The sequence below is a fragment of the Malaclemys terrapin genome, chromosome 15 (genome assembly GCF_027887155.1).
Source record: "Malaclemys terrapin pileata isolate rMalTer1 chromosome 15, rMalTer1.hap1, whole genome shotgun sequence".
Taxonomy (NCBI): Eukaryota; Metazoa; Chordata; order Testudines; family Emydidae; genus Malaclemys; species Malaclemys terrapin.
Genome location: NC_071519.1, coordinates 3,107,618 through 3,124,138, shown reverse-complemented (window position 1 = coordinate 3,124,138; position 16,521 = coordinate 3,107,618). Strand labels below are relative to the sequence as shown.

At 59.7% G+C, this 16,521-nt stretch overlaps 1 protein-coding gene across 1 annotated transcript in view; it reads right to left on the bottom strand.

Moving 5' to 3' along the window:
- Positions 1–3,442: 3,442 nt before the first annotated feature.
- TP53 (tumor protein p53) overlaps positions 3,443–16,521 on the bottom strand; it is a 28,360-nt gene continuing 15,281 nt past the window's right edge. Inside the window, exons 3-12 of the mRNA XM_054005512.1 lie at positions 10,420–10,505; positions 10,099–10,150; positions 9,278–9,520; positions 8,216–8,402; positions 7,879–7,991; positions 7,510–7,619; positions 6,620–6,771; positions 5,307–5,386; positions 4,837–4,949; positions 3,443–3,863 (exon numbers count right to left, since the gene is read on the bottom strand). Of these exons, the coding sequence (XP_053861487.1) occupies positions 3,776–3,863; positions 4,837–4,949; positions 5,307–5,386; positions 6,620–6,771; positions 7,510–7,619; positions 7,879–7,991; positions 8,216–8,402; positions 9,278–9,520; positions 10,099–10,150; positions 10,420–10,505 (1,224 nt within the window). The 3' untranslated portion in view covers positions 3,443–3,775. The remainder of the gene's footprint in view (positions 3,864–4,836; positions 4,950–5,306; positions 5,387–6,619; positions 6,772–7,509; positions 7,620–7,878; positions 7,992–8,215; positions 8,403–9,277; positions 9,521–10,098; positions 10,151–10,419; positions 10,506–16,521) is intronic.

The following is a 16,521-nucleotide window of genomic DNA, read 5'->3' as shown; positions in this document are numbered from 1 at the left end:
CCCCATAGATCACAGAGCTGGGGGGGGGGCCCTTAGCCCCCTGGGGCCAGCAGCACCTCCCCATTGCTTTTGGGCCAGCATCCCTATGGTGAGACCCCCCCCATAACCTCCCTGAGCTGACCCCACACAGTTACTCCCCCCCGCAGCACAAGCGCGGCTGCCTCATAGATCATTACTTGCAATAGTGTCTTGTGGAGGGCAAAATTGCAGCAAGACCCATGGAGTCCCAGCTTTGGAGCTAGGACTCCTGGGTTCTCTCCCTGGCTCTGGGAGGGCAGTGGGGGCTGGTGGTTAGAGCAGGGGGAGCTGGGAGCCGGGACTCCTGGGTTCTATCTCCATGGGAGGCTGAGACAGCAGCTGGGGGAGGGGCATAGCTCTGAGCCCTCCTCCCCATCTTGTCTCCACGCCACCTGGTGGCAGCAGTGGGATCCGGCTCAAGGTCAGTGGAAGGGGATGGAGGAAATTTCCAGTCCACTCCTGGCGGAGCTGAGGACTTGGCAGGCGCTGGGGGTCAGGGAGGAGGGGGGGGTTGGGCTCATTCATCCCTTGCCCCCCCCCAACATACACACAAAGCATGAGGCGGTGCCTCAACCCAGCTGGCCAGAGATTTCCCTCACCCCATTCAGCATGTGGTGCCCCCTCCCCCCCCCAGAGACAAGCTCATTAAGCCTGTGCCTACAGATGGTGGGGGGGGGGGGGGAAGGAGCTGTCCCTGCTCTGAAGGGGGGAGGGGTCGAATGGCTGCCCCCTCCCTGCCCCAGGGGCGCCCCTCCATCACCCAGCCCTCCCCCCCCCCAAGGGCCTTGAGAACATGCTCCCTCCCCCACACAGGCTGCGGGGGGGGGGCGCAGGGCTGTCGCTGCTTTGAAGAGGATGCTACAGAGGGACACAGTGGCAGCTCCAACCCCTCCCGTTTCACACACCCCGCCCCCCCCCCCCGTCCCCATTCATGAAGCCAGGTCTCTGTGTTGAATGGGGGGGTGGGGACACAGGAAGTGGCAGTGCGCTCCTGCCCCCCTGTGGTGGATCAGGGAACGACAGGGGGCAGAAAACAAGGTATATGTGTGGGGGGGGGGGGGCATGGGAAACAGGTGAGCTCCTGCAGCCCCCCCATTTCCTGGCCCTTCCCGACAGAGCCCATCCCTGCTGCATCTGGCCTCCCGCTGGCTGGCTCAGAACCCCCTGGGGAGGCAGGAAGGGGGAGCCAGGGTCCCCCCCCCCTTTGTCTAATGGACCCCCTCAGACGAGGACCCCCGTGGGCCAGCCCCAGGCGGTGGGGAAGATGGGCAGGAGAAGCGGGTGGCAGAGGCAGGACACGTCCATCTACAAGTCAACCTCGGGTTTCCCCAACCTGAGGCCGGAGAAGTCAACTTAGGGTTTGACCAACTTGTTCACAAAAAAACCCTCCAGTTTTTGTCTCCCCCCCAGGGACACCCAATCTACCACTGAGTGCCCTGGAAAGAGAACAGGATCCTCCTCTGATCTCCGCTCCTGCAGACAAAGCCTGTAACGTCTGGCCCGGCCTTCGGCGGTCACGGAGAACAACTGGTCCCCCCGGCCTCGGAGCCGATCGGACGTCTTCTCCAAATGAACGCGGCCCGATTTCGAGTTTTGTGCCTTCCCTCGGAAGGTGGCTTTCTCTCTACGTCGACTCATTTTCTGGGCTCTTTCGAGTGCGGCCCGCATTCTTCCTCCCTCCTTCCTTGTTCCTTCCACTTTCCGGACCAAAAAGTCATCCCAAACCCTTCTCGGAAGTTGGGTGTTTTCATAGTCTCATAGAAGAGCAGGGTTGGAAGGGACCTCAGGAGGCATCTAGTCCAACCCCCTGCTCAAAGCAGGACCTAATCCCAACTAAATCATCCCAGCCAGGGCTTTGTCAAGCCGGGCCTTAAAAACCACCACCTCCCTAGGGATCCCATTCCAGTGCTTCACCACCCTCCTAGTGAAATAGTGTTTCCTAATATCCAACCTAGACCTCCCCCACTGCAACTTGAGACCATTGCTCCTTGTTCTGTCATCTGCCACCACTGAACAGCCGAGCTCCATCCTCTTTGGAACCCTCCTTCAGGTAGCTGAAGGCTGCTATCAAATCCCTCCTCATTCTTCTCTTCTGAAGACTAAACAATCCCAGTTCCCTCAGCCTCTCCTCATAAGTCATGTGTTCCAGCCCCCTAATCATTTTAGTTGCCCTCCACTGGACTCTGCAATTTGTCCACATCCTTTTGGCCCAAAACTGGATGCAATACTCCAGATGTGGCCTCACCAGTGCTGAATAAAGGAGAATAATCACGTCCCTCGATCTGCTGGCAACGCTCCTACTAATACAGCCTGATATGCCATTGGCCTTCTTGGCAACAAGGGCACACTGCTGACTCATATCCAGCTTCTCGTCCACTGTAACCCCCAGGTCCTTTTCTGCAGAACTGCCGCTTAGCCAGTCGGTCCCCAGTCTGTAGCGGTGCATGGGATTCTTCCGTCCTAAGTGCAGGACTCTGCACTTGTCCTTGTTGAACCTCCTCAGATTTCTTCTGGCCCAATCCTCCAATTTGTCTATATCACTCTGGACCCAATCCCTACCCTCCAGCGAATCCACCTCTACCCCCAGCTTAGAGTCATCTGCAGACTTGCTGAGGGTGCAATCCATCCCATCACCCAGATCATTAATGAAGATGTTGGACAAAACCGGCCTCAGGACCGACCCCTTTACCCTGGCTGGGATGATTTGGTTGGGAATTGGTCCTGCTTTGAGCAGGGGGTTGGACTAGATACCTCCTGAGGTCCCTTCCAACCCTGATCTTCTATGATTCTTTTCAACAGACGTCCGGGTACTTAAAGTCCCTCTATTACTACCAGGTCTAGGGATGTTTCCGTTAGATGGTTATGTCGGGGGGAGCATCTCTGCCGGAGGGTTTCAAAAGGCAGCTGGCCGGTCATCTGTCTTGGTTGGATTAGACCCAACAAACCCGGCATCTAGACTGGACGACTTTTGTGGCCTCTCCGAGCTCTCTGTTCTCAAAATGCCTCACCCACCTCCTCGTCCCTTAATCGGTGGGCTACCGGAGACAGCAGCCCGTTTTTTCTTTTTTAATTCACCATTTTCTTGATTCGTCGACACCAGAGCTGGATTCCAGCTGGGGCTGAATCCAGAGGTCAAATCACCTCCCTGCTCCTACACCGGATTCTTGTCTACACGTTGCCGAATCACCAAGTTGGGGGGTTAGCGACCCCTCCCCTCCAGCTGTGGCTCCCGTCCCCCCCGGTTTCCTTCCAGGGCACCGATAGCTAATCCGGGCGGGGCCTCCCAATTGGCACATCTGCTCCAAGCCGAGTCCCCCCTTCCCAGCCAGTTTTGGACCCATTCGCTATTCATTAACTCAGCCCCCGCAGCCAACCGGCCCTTGACCCCCTCCCTCACACCCACGGACGGGAAGGAGGCAGTGGCTAAGAATCAGCTGGATTTATTGTATAAAAAGTTGGTATAAAAGTCCAGCGGAAAGGGGGGGTGTACAGAGCAGGGCGGGGTCGCGGGACCAGGGGGCGGGGTCCCAGAAGGGGGCGGGGTCCTCAGTAGGATGGGAACAATCTCCTCACCTCCCCCGCCGTGGTGAGAAGTGAGGGCGAGGTGGGGAACCGTAGGGTCGACCCCGCTTCCCGCGGGAGAGAGGAGATTTCATAGAAAACTAGGACTGTAAAAAGCTGGCAGTGAAAATTAGCTGAGTGCAAGACTGGACCTGGCGTGGGGCGGGGCGGGGGGGAGGCTGGGGGGAGGGGGGAATTATTCCGAATCCTCCTCCTTCACCAGCAGCTTCTTTCCACTCTGAGGCAGCAGCTCGTCCCCCGACTCCTTCCGGGTCTTCAGCAACCTGCCCCGGGGAGAGGAGGAAGAGACTCAGCGCTGGGGAGAGAACCCAGAACTCCGGGCTCCCAGCCCCCCTGCTCTAACCCACCAGCCCCCACTCCCCTCCCAGAGCCGGGGAGAGAACCCAGGAGTCCTGGCTCCCAGCCCCCCCTGCTCTAACCCACCAGCCCCCACTCCCCTCCCAGAGCCGGGGAGAGAACCCAGGAGTCCTGGCTCCCAGCCCCCCTGCTCTAACGCACCAGCCCCCACTCCCCTCCCAGAGCCGGGGAGAGAACCCAGAACTCCGGGCTCCCAGCCCCCCTGCTCTAACCCACCAGCCCCCACTCCCCTCCCAGAGCCGGGGAGAGAACCCAGGAGTCCTGGCTCCCAGCCCCGCTGCTCTAACCCACCAGCCCCCACTCCCCTCCCAGAGCCAGGGAGAGAACCCAGGAGTCCTGGCTCCCAGCCCCCCCTGCTCTAACCCACCAGCCCCCACTCCCCTCCCAGAGCCGGGGAGAGAACCCAGGAGTCCTGGCTCCCAGCCCCCCATGCTCTGACCCACCAGCCCCCACTCCCCTTCCAGAGCCGGGGAGAGAACCCAGGAGTCCTGGCTCCCAGCCCCCCTGCTCTAACCCACCAGCCCCCACTCCCCTCCCAGAGCCAGGGAGAGAACCCAGGAGTCCTGGCTCCCAGCCCCCCCTGCTCTAACCCACCAGCCCCCACTCCCCTCCCAGAGCCGGGGAGAGAACCCAGGAGTCCTGGCTCCCAGCCCCCCTGCTCTAACCCACCAGCCCCCACTCCCCTCCCAGAGCCAGGGAGAGAACCCTGCAGGGTTTCACACCCAAGGGTGCAACTGGACCCAGCCCCTTTTCCAGCGGGGACCCCACCTGAGGGGTCAAGCCAGGCTCCACCCTCTTTCCATGAAGGATGGGGGAAGCCTCCCATGGGGCAGCTAGCCCCCCTCCCCTTTCCCGCCTAGGGCCCCGCCCCCTTTCCACCTTGAGGGCGTGGGGTTCCGGTGACTCTCCGGCTCCCCTTGCTGCTTGGCGGCCACCATCTCCAGGGCGTCGTTGATTTCCTTCAGCATCATGTATCGCTTGCGCCCATGAACCTGGTGGCGGGGGAAGAGAGAAAGAGGCGGGGTGTGTGTGTGTGTGTGTGTCAGACTCCTCCCCCCCCCCGCAGAACAGGCCACCCCCCCTCCTGCTCCCTCCAATCCTAGATCCACTCAAATTGCACAGATGGACCCCACTCCCCTGCCAGAGCCGGGGAGAGAACCCAGGAGTCCTGGCTCCCTGCCCGCCCTGCTCTAACCACCAGCCCCCACTCCCCTCCCAGAGCCGGGGAGAGAACCCAGGAGTCCTGGCTCCCAGGCCCCCCAGCTCTAACCACCAGCCCCCACTCCCCTCCCAGAGCTGGGGAGAGAACCCAGGAGTCCTGAACCCCCAATTTCCACACCAGGACTCACCTCGAGTAGGAAGACCTCTTTCTCAGCGGACACCACCCGCTTCTTGGGGTTCTCAGCTGTTTCCATGGTAGCCTGGAGAGCTGGGGGGTGGGGGAAGCACATGTCAAGCCCATTGCTACCTGGGGAAGTCACACTGCCCCATTCTGGGGAATCAGTATTCAACAAGCTTCAAAAAGTTAAAGCTTTATAACCGCAAAAGCCCCAAATTGTCCTTAGCACTGGTCAAAATATTACCAAGGAAATATCCTCAATCCTACTCTCAACAGATCACCAGAGCATCCGGCCTGCTGGAGAATTTATTCCTGGTTGACTGAAGAATATTGACTTTACTTGGCCTATCTGTCAATTTCTACCATTGATGGAAATATTTGGTCATTGGTTTGCGTGGGCGAGGCGAATGGCCATTTACTGATATTTCCCTATTAAAAATTTAATCCTTCCAAGCCCATAAATAGATTAGAAAGACGGAAGAATGGATCGTTGACGGTTGTAAGAGAAGTGTGATCAATGGATCCGACCGACGGAAGAATGGATCCTTGACGGTTGTAAGAGAAGTGTGATCACTGGATCTGACTGACAGAAGAATGGATCATTGATGATTATCGGTAAATGGAATAAGAAATCTTTGTGTAATTTCTATTGTTCCGAGGTGGAACTGCCGATCACTAACGCCCGTCTGACTGTGTGTATTAGCAGTTCAGTTCACGCCCCGATCGAAACGTGATCTATACAACTCTTCATTAAATCTCCATTTGGTTCTCAGTTAATTAAGCAGCTTGCTGATTGGCTAAGAAGAGTGAAGGGACCTGATCGGAGGAATACAGTCCAAAGGAAAGAGAAGAACTTGGTTTTAAAATCAGCAAGCTAGTGCGCTCAGATTCAATTGACCCTAATTCATCCATGTCCGAATACTGGCTGGAAAACTGCGCAAGGAGAGAGAGTGTGGGGTGTTCTGGAGGGCAGGACCATGAGGGGTGAGTGTAGGGGGTGGGGATCCTGTGTGGGGTGGAGCCAAGAGTTGGGGTGGGGGAAGAGGGGGCGGGGCCAATCCAACTGGTCAATCAAGTTGGGTCAGCTTGGACGTCTAGCTGGTGCCGAATTACGGACATCGACTCCCATATGGGTAAGTCCCTATTGGCCCTGCCCCCTCAGAAGCCACGCCACCCATCCTCATCCTCACCCCCATCCATGCCCCTCCCCTCACACTCGCCTTTGGCTCCGCCCCCTCAGAACCTCACACTTCCCCTTCCACCTGCCCACTCAGATCCCCGCCCCAAACGCCTCTCAGTCCCTGGGCCCGCCCCTGCACTCACCCCTCTTGGCTCTGCCCCCTTTGAGGGCCCCGGCCCCGCTCAGGACCCTGCCGGCCAATTTCTTGCGGAAATTCTCCTCCTCTGTCCTGCGGTCCCGTCCGGGGCAGGCGCAGACTCGAACCTCGAAGCATCGGCGGCCCAGGAGCTGCCCACTACGCCGGGAGGGCAGAGAATGGACATTAGACACGGACAGGAACCCAGGACTCCTGGCTCCCAGCCCCCCACCCCTCCCCCCATTCTCACTCGCCTCCCAGAGCTGGGGATAGAACCCAGGAGTCCTGGCTCCGAGATCCCCCTGCTCTAACCCACCAGCCCCCACTCCCCTCCCAGAGCCGGGGAGAGAACCCAGGAGTCCTGGCTCCCAGCACCCCTGCTCTAACCCACCAGCCCCCACTCCCCTCCCAGAGCTGGGGAGAGAACCCAGGAGTTCTGGCTCCAGCCCCCCCTGCTCTAACCCACCAGCCCCCACCCCCCTCCCAGAGCCGGGGAGAGAACCCAGGAGTCCTGGCTCCCAGCCCCCACTGCTCTAACCACCAGCCCCCACTCCCCTCCCAGAGCCGGGGAGAGAACCCAGGAGTCCTGGCTCCCAGCCCCCCCTGCTCTAACCCACCAGCCCCCACTCCCCTCCCAGAGCTGGGGACAGAACCCAGGAGTCCTGGCTCCCAGCCCCCCCTGCTCTAACACCCCAGCCCCTGCTCCCCTCCTGGAGCCAGGAGTCCTGGCTCCCAACCAAACAGCTCCCCAATGCCTCATGGCTGATTGGGGGTGCACAGGTTGTGGGGGATGGTTGTGGGGGTGCTGGTCCCCCAGGGGAGGCAGCTCCAGCCCTGGCAGGGGGCTACAAGGCAGGGGGCCCAGGGAGGGCTGGGCGGCGGGGAGGAGACACTTACTGCCTGCCCTCCAGAGTGATGATGGCCAGGATGGGGCGCCGGTTCATGCCCCCCATGCACGAACTGTTACACATGAAGTTATACAGCACGGTGGTGCAGTCTGACCCCACCTGCAGGGCAGAGAGGGAATTACAATGATCACGGGGGCCCTAGAGGGGACAGGCCGGGGCCCTAGAGGGGACAGGCCCCTGCCCCATTCCCCCCCTCCCTCCCCCCGAGTCCCCACCCTGGTGGCAGATGGGAGCTGGTGCCCCCTAGAGGGGATAGGCCCCTGCCCCATTCCCCACCCCCCTGAGCCAGCCAGTCCCTGCCCTGGGGCCGGATGGGAGCCGGCGACCCCTAGAGGGGACAGGCCCCGTGTCCCAGTACCTGGGGCGTCTCATAGGGCACCGTGACACTCTGGCGCTTGGTGTTTTCGTCGTCGTAGTAATGCGCCTGCTGGTTCCCCTCGATCCGGATCAGGTGGCGGGCCGGGGCGACCCCTGTCACAAGAGACGAGGGGGCAGCTCAAGGGGAGACACCTCTGGGCCCCCATCTCCCCACCGCCCCAACATCCAGCCTTCTTCTCCGGCAGATCAGAGCCCCCTCTCCCCCTGCCCCAGTATTCCCCATCCCAAGATCCCTCCAGCTGGGTTTCAGACACACACACACGCCCCTGCATCAGGGAGTTCCACAGGTTGCCACCCCCCCAAGCCACGCCCCTCACCGTCGCGGTACTCCTCGCAGCGTTCGTGGTGGGGGCAGCGTCTCACCACCTCGGCCACGTGCTCCGATTTCTTGTAGACGGCTGTGGCCCGGACGACGGAGCCGGGCGGGGGCTGGCTGGCCATCTTGATCTGCACAGGGCAGGTCTTCGCCAGCTGGCAGTAGAGCTTGTTCAGCTCCAAGGAGTACTGCGGGGGTACGGAGACAGGGGTCAGCAGGGGGCGCTCTCCCCTGGCAGGCAGGGCTGGTCCCAGGGTGGCACTAGGGGGCGCTGTGGGGCTGGGAGTGGGGTTGGGGGCTCAGCAGGGAGCGCTCTCCCCTGGCAGGTGGGGCTGGTCCCAGGGCGGCGCTAGGGGGCTCTGGGGGGCAGGGAGTGGGGCGGGGGGGGGGCTCAGCAGGGAGCGCTCTCCCCTGGCAGGCGGGGCTGGTCCCAGGGCGGCGCTAGGGGGCGCTGTGGGGCAGGGAGCGGGGGGCTCAGCAGGGAGCGCTCTCCCCTGGCAGGTGGGGCTGGTCCCAGGGGGGCGCTAGGGGGCTCTGGGGGGCAGGGAGTGGGGCGGGGGGGGGGGCTCAGCAGGGAGCGCTCTCCCCTGGCAGGCGGGGCTGGTCCCAGGGCGGCGCTAGGGGGCGCTGTGGGGCAGGGAGCGGGGCGGGGGGCTCAGCAGGGAGCGCTCTCCCCTGGCAGGTGGGGCTGGTCCCAGGGCGGCGCTAGGGGGCTCTGGGGGGCAGGGAGTGGGGCGGGGGGGGGGCTCAGCAGGGAGCGCTCTCCCCTGGCAGGCGGGGCTGGTCCCAGGGCGGCGCTAGGGGGCTCTGGGGAGCGGGGGGGGGCTCAGCAGGGGGCGCTCTCCCCTGGCAGGCTGGCCTGGCCCCAGGGCGGTGCTAGGGGTGCTGTGGGGCAGGGAGCGGGACGGGGGGCAGCAGGAGGCGCTTTACCCTGGCAGGCAGGGCTGGCCTCAGGGCAGCACTAGGGGGCGCTGTAGGGCAGCGCTAGGGGGCTCAGTTGTGTTGCTTGCCCCAGTCCTCCCTGAAATATCCCCTCCCCCCTCCCTACCCCCCTGGTCCATACGGTGCAGGTGACGGACTTGGCGGTCCCCGACTGCTGGAAGACCAGCTCGAATCCGTGCTCCCCAGCGTAGTCCTCGGTGGAGGGGACGGTGGAAGAGGTGGGGGGCGGCTCTGGGGCCGGGCCGGGGAGCTCCCAGCCCCCGTCGCTGCCCCCAGCCTGTGAGAGCAGGAGGGAGGGGTCCCCCGAGCCAGACAGGCCCAGGGCCAGGCCCAGGGCCAGGTCCGGGTCTGGGTCCGGCAGGCTCTGTGGGGGAGACATGGCGAGCCAAGGGTTAATGCCGCAGACCAGACCCCCCCCACCGCAACCGACCTCAGCCGCCCCCAGAATCCACCGCCCCCACCCCATGGATCCAGCCAGCCCCACGGCCTCCCTGCCCCCGCCCCCAGCCCCTCCCCATACCCCACATCCCACTGCACCTCTAGTCCCTCCACCCCCCCCCCCCCCAAAAAAAAAGTCCACCCTGCTGGGTTAGAGCGGGGGGGTGGGAGCCTGGACTCCTGGGTTCTCTTCCCGGCTCTGGGAGGGGAGCGGGGTGGGGGTTTGGGAGCCAGGACTCCTGGGTTCTCTCCCCGGCTCGGGGAGGGATGTGGAGGCTGGTGGGTTAGAGCAGGGGGGGTGGGAGCCTGGACTCCTGGGTTCTCTCCCCGGCTCTGGGAGGGGAGTGGGGGCTGGTGGTTAGAGCTGGGGGGGCGGCTGGGAGCCAGGACTCCTGGGTTCTATCTCCAGCTCTGGGAAGGGAGTGTGGCAAAGTGGGTGGCGTGGGGGCATGGCTGAGAGACAGGACTCCTGGGTTCTATTCCCCACTAGCCCTCTGCACTTACAGACAGCCGCTGGCTCTCCGTTGCGGTGGAATCCGCGTTCGTGGGATACCAGCTATTGAAAGAGACAGGAAAGGTAAAGATGAAGGGGGCTGTCCCTCCACCACCATGCAAGGTAAACCCTGCTCTGCTCTGCCCTGCCCCTCTCTGAGCGCACCACCTTTAAATTACAAGGGGTTTGAGGGGACAGGTCAGGACAGGTGCTGAGAAGGGAAAGGGGGAGGATTATGCCTGGGAAGGGTGGGTGAAGCCCGGGGGGGCGGGGGGGGGGGCTAGCCATCTGGGTGGAGGGGGCAGGGACGAGGGGGTCCCCCCGATACTTACATATTGCTCCAGAAATCAGAGAAGCTCTCCTGGCTCAGGGGCGGCTCTAGCCCGGGGTCCAACATCGGCTCCATTCCAGCTGTTCCCTAGAGGTAGGGTGACAATCAGAGAGAAGGGTTAAGGTGAAATTAGAGATAAGCTGTAACGATGCTGGTTCTGGCGGGACCCAACTGAGAGTGCCAATTCAGGAAAGACTGCTTAAAACAGGGCAGTTACAGCCCAAGGCTGGGGTTTCTCCACCTCTAAGGCAAACCAAACCAGCCAGCCAAAGAGGACTTTGGTCTCACCCCACTGGCTAATCACACGTCACACAAGCAATTCCCTCAGACACTCCAGTTTCCCAGTATCACCACCAGTGCCACTCGTTATGGGGACAAATGGTTATGAAAACCAATACCCAAGTAAAAGAAAAAGGTTCTCCCGATCCCAAAGGACCAAGCCCCAGACCCAGGTCAATATACAAATCAGATCTTATCCACAAATCACGCTGTTGCCGATCCTTTAGAATCTAAAATCTAAAGGTTTATTCATAAAAGGAAAAAGATAGAGATGAGAGCTAGAATTGGTTAAATGGAATCAATTACATCCAGTAATGACAAAGTTCTTGGTTCAGGCTTGTAGCAGTGATGGAATAAGTTGCAGGTTCAAATCAAGTCTCTGGAACAACCCCAGCTGGGATAGGTCCTCAGTCCTTTGTTCAGAGCTTCAGTTTGTAGCAAAGTCCCTCCAGAGGTATGAAGCACGATTGAAGAACAGATGGAGTCTGTCAGGAATCAGCCTTTTATAGTCTTTTGCAGGTGTAAGAACACCTCTTTGTTCTTACTGTGGAAAATTACAGCAAGATGGAGTCTGGAGTCACATGGGCAAGTCCCTGCATACTTTGCTGAGTCTCAAGGCGTATCTGCCTTTCTCAATGGGTCAGTTGTGTAGAAGCTGATGGTCCTTAATGGGCCATCAAGCAGGCTAGGCAGAGCTAATCCCAGCTTGTCTGGGATGTCTCCCAGGGCTGCCCAGAGGATTCAGGGGGCCTGGTGCAAAGCAATTTCGGGGCCTCCTTCCATTTTCTCGTGGGGTCCCCCCGTAGGGCCCGGGGCAAATTGCCCCACTTGCCCCACCCTCTGGGCAGCCCTGATGTCTCCCAGAAGCATAGCATAAGTTTGAAATACAGTCTAGAGCCAATATTCATAACTTCAACTACAAAATTGATACACACATAATCATAGCCAGCCAACCATAACCTTGTCTTAGACACCTCATTTGACCCCCTTTATACCAGATTTGGTGCCACTACAGGACCTTGGTTGCAACCATGTTCTATACGGTCCCAGTTTATGTCAATAACGTCACACCCCCAATGCAAAATTGATGCAGGAAGGGATGACACAAATATCACTGACTGCATCCCAAGAGCTCCCCATCCTGGGTTCTGTCTCACTACAGCTAGTATTGGGTTAGAAGCTGTGACGAACTGGGCCTGTTCTCACGGTGGTCTGTGAATGCTGACAGGGGAGTGTGCTGGGATAGTCTGCATTGCAGGATGGGATCTGCCCGAGGGCGCCCGAGGGCGCATACCTGAGTGTGTAACATGAGAACCCAGGAAGGGGTTGAAGGGGAGGTGACTCCTTAGCCCGGAAAACTGAACAAAGGCTGTGGGAGGGGTCGCAAAAGGAGAGTGCTGGAAGCAGGCTAGAAGGAGGCTGGAGAGATGGCTGGGAGGCAGAGATGGCTCTGACCCCCCAAAGGGGGGTGGGCTGGCATGCCCTGGGACCCCAAGCTGGACCTAACTGAGGGGGGCCCTGTTGTCTGTGCCTGCAAGACCTGTCTTGGACTGTATTCCTGTCATCCAAATAAACCTTCTGCTTTACTGGCTGGCTGAAAGTCATGGTGAATCGCAGGAAGCCGGGGGTGCAGGGCCCTGAGTCCCCCAATACTCCGCAACAACTGGTGGCAGCGGTGGGATCTACTGCACCCCGTGGATGGCGCTTCCTGCAGTAAGTGACTGGGGAGCAGTAAAACAAAGGGGGATTGACGGGGACCAGGCGCGCTGAAGAGTGAGAAAGAGACGGTTATTACCCCTGGGAGTGTGTGACCAGCGAGAAGAACTTTTGCAGTAACAGGGTCCCCCAAGGGGATCGCAGCGAGTGGTCCCAGGGGCGGAGGAGTCTGCAGCTCGACCCCGGCAGAGAGGTGGTGACCTCGAGAAGGGCTGGCACACTAGGGGGCCCCCTGGGAACTGTGGGGAGCTGTAAGCACACAGGCCGGTGAGTGGCCAGCAGGAAGATGTATGCCAAGCGGCTTAAGAGCGACCTGGTGGAGCTGTGCAAGCAGAGGCGGCTGCGCATTGGGAGGCTCACCAAAGAACAGCTCATTGCCCAGCTGAAGGCAGAAGATCGCGCGAATGAACTGATCCCTGGGTCTCAGGGAAGCAGCCTGGCAAATGCAGCGCAGGCACCAGTGTTTGTCCCAGCTGGAAGTGGTCAGCCGGCTGCTGAGGGCGTCCCAAGACCCCTCCTTCCTATGCCTAGGGGAAGGGTGGGGAGGAGCCCAGCAAATACTGAAGGCGCCGTGGCCCCCCCGGCCAGCAGGGGGTCCCCCCGGCGAAGCTCGCCGGCCAGCAGAGGATCCTCCCGGCGACGTTCGGCATCCGGGGAGCGGAATTGGCTGAAATGGGAGAAAAAGCTAAAACTGAGAGAGCTGAAGAATCGTAAACAACAGAGACAGCATAAACGGGAGAAGAAAGAGAAACAAAGACAGCATGAACGGGAGAAGAAAGAGAAACAAAGACAGGAAAATGAGAGACAGCGTCAGCATGACCTGGAACTGGCAAGATTGAAGGGCAGCGAACCCCCGGCTGCGGTGAGTGAGGGGGGACCCAGGACTGCACGGAGCTTTGATAAGTGCATCATGGCCCCATACAAGGAGGGGGAGGACATGGATGACTTCCTGAAGGCCTTTAAGACGGCCTGCGAGCTGCACCGGGTGGATCCCGCGGACAGACTCCGGGTCCTTACCCCCTTACTGGACCCCAAATCCGTGGCATTGTACCGCCAACTGGGAGAGGCAGAGAAAGGGGACTACGAACTATTCAAAAAGGCCCTGCTACGAGAGTTTGGGCTAACTCCTGAGATGTACCGGGAAAGGTTCCGGAGTCAAAATAAAACCCCTAAGATCTCATATCTGCAACTAGCCGCCCGCATGGGAAAATACGCCAGCAAGTGGGCTGGTGGGGCCCAGACGAAGGAGGACCTAATTAAACTGCTGGTACTGGAGCAACTGTATGAGCGGTGCCCATCCGACCTGAGGCTGTGGTTGGTGGACAGAAAGCCAGAAAACCCGCGACACGCCGGGCAGCTGGCTGATGAGTTTGTAAAGAGCCGGTCAGGGGGTGGCAGGAAGGAGTCCCAAAGGAGCAATCCCACCACAACGCAAAGAGAGAGTCACCATGGAACCTCCCCGTGGGAAAATACAGAAAAACCCCATCAGAGGGGAACATCCGGCATCAGGACCATCCGACCCACTCAAGGGGACCCATGGGACATGGGCTGCTACCACTGTGGCCAAAAGGGCCACATACGGGCCCAGTGCCCCAGGCTCAGGGACAGACTGAGCAGGCCGAACCCACAGAGGGTTGACTGGGTAGAGACCCAGCCTGGCGAGAGGCAGCATTCCCAGGGAAGGGGGGCTGGCAAAGTACCACCTGCTAAGGAGGGAGGAGAGCCCCAGGCCAGCTTCTCTGGGGGGCCAGATGCTCCGGATTCAAAGTTCTCCGTTTACAGGGTTGGCGCGGGGCTGTCCCTGCGGAGCGAGTGCCTTGTTCCCCTGGAGGTGGATGGGAAGGAAGTTTATGGTTACTGGGACACGGGCGCAGAGGTGACACTGGCCCGACCCGAGGTGGTGGCCCCAGATCGGGTGGTGCCCAACACCTTCCTAACCCTGACCGGGGTGGGCGGGACCCCATTCAAGGTTCCCGTAGCGAGGGTACACCTGAAATGGGGGGCCAAGGAGGGCCCCAAGGACGTGGGAGTGCACCACCATTTGCCCACTAAGGTGTTGATGGGGGGGGACCTAAAGGACTGGCCCAGCAGCCCCCAGACCGCCTTAGTTGTAACCCGCGGTCAGAGCCGGCGAGGGGCACTGCGCCCTGGCCTTGGGGGGGGTGCCTTGCCCGAGGCGCGGGACTCTAACCTGGTGGGGAGGGAACGCCCAGGAATGCGGCTCAGGGAGGCTGCAGCTTCGGACCCAGCGGGCGAGAAAGAGCAGGTGGCCATCCCCGTCCCAGCTGCTGAGTTCCAGGCCGAGTTGCAGAAAGATCCCTCCTTGCGGAAGATAAGGGACCTGGCCAACCTCAATGCGGTACAGACCAAGGGGCGAGGTGGCCGAAAAAGGTTCCTGTGGGAGAAGGGGTTCCTGTACCAAGAATGGGCTCCCCCAGGGAAAATGGAGTCAGGGGGGATCAGGAGGCAGCTGGTGGTACCCCAGAAGTATCGCCGCCAGCTGCTGTGCCGGGCCCATGACATTCCCCTCGCAGGGCACCAGGGAACCTGGCGTACCCAGCAGAGGCTGCTACGGAGCTTTTACTGGCCTGGGGTCTTTGCTACTGTCCGACAGTACTGCGGATCCTGTGACCCCTGTCAGAGGGGGAGGAAGGCCTGGGACAAGGGGAAAACAGCTTTAGAACCCTTGCCCAGCATAGAGGAGCCTTTTCGGAGGGTGGCCAAGGTAAAAAGGGCGGCTCTAAACCAAGAGAGCCCAAAGCACAGACCTCCAAACTGGAGCGCTGGGAGAAAACCACAGCCCAGTTGAAGCCCCAGAGGTATGGGGGTGGGAAAAGGGCGCAGGCCGCATAAACCTTCCCACATGCGAACTGCAAGTGCCATCAAGCAACCCCAACCTAAGGGGGAGCGTGAAACTGGAGGGGCCTGGTGTAATTCTCACCAAGAAATGGGAGGGATGCGGGGGCATCCATGGAAACGGGGGTAGGTTCAAACTTCCCCGGGTCACTGGCTAAAGTGACCCTGCTCAGTTCGGTCTCAAAGGGGGGAGAGATGTGACGAACTGGGCCTGTTCTCACGGTGGTCTGTGAATGCTGACAGGGGAGTGTGCTGGGATAGTCTGCATTGCAGGATGGGATCTGCCCGAGGGCGCCCGAGGGCGCATACCTGAGTGTGTAACATGAAAACCCAGGAAGGGGTTGAAGGGGAGGTGACTCCTTAGCCCGGAAAACTGAACAAAGGCTGTGGGAGGGGTCGCAAAAGGAGAGTGCTGGAAGCAGGCTAGAAGGAGGCTGGAGAAATGGCTGGGAGGCAGAGATGGCTCTGACCCCCCAAAGGGGGGTGGGCTGGCATGCCCTGGGACCCCAAGCTGGACCTAACTGAGGGGGGCCCTGTTGTCTGTGCCTGCAAGACCTGTCTTGGACTGTATTCCTGTCATCCAAATAAACCTTCTGCTTTACTGGCTGGCTGAAAGTCATGGTGAATCGCAGGAAGCCGGGGGTGCAGGGCCCTGAGTCCCCCAATACTCCGCAACAGAAGCCGTACCAGCATATAACAGAAATGGTTCATCAAAGTCATGTTCAATAACATGACTGAATCTCTTTACAAACTCAAGGTAAAACTTGGTTAGAACAATAGTGGATTGGATCTGCTCTGGCAGCATGGTTCCTGTATGTCTCATGTGATCTCGCCAAGAGCTAAAGCAAACAGCTACTTTGTCCATACAAGCTCTGGCCAATGTTTGGAACCCAATTAACATCAAATCAATGCAGATATTAATGTTGTTCATAGTATAGGAATGTTGGCATTTAGCCGTGAAAGCAATCTGGTAGTAGCGTGCCTCAGTTTCCCTTTTCCATACAGCACATTAGCTCTGGAATGTCTTTTCCCCTGTGAAAAGTTCCAGTACTGTTTACAGGCACTAACTGTGAAACATCCATATAACAAGGCCTTTTAACATAACGTGTGTTCTCATGTATTCCTTTTAACATGTTCAAAGGATTTTTCAAAAGATTAGGGCTAGCTCAGTGGTTTGCGCATTGGCCTGTTAAACCCAGGGTTGTGAGCTCAATCTTTGAGGGGGCCGTTTAGGGATCTGGGGCAAAAAAAA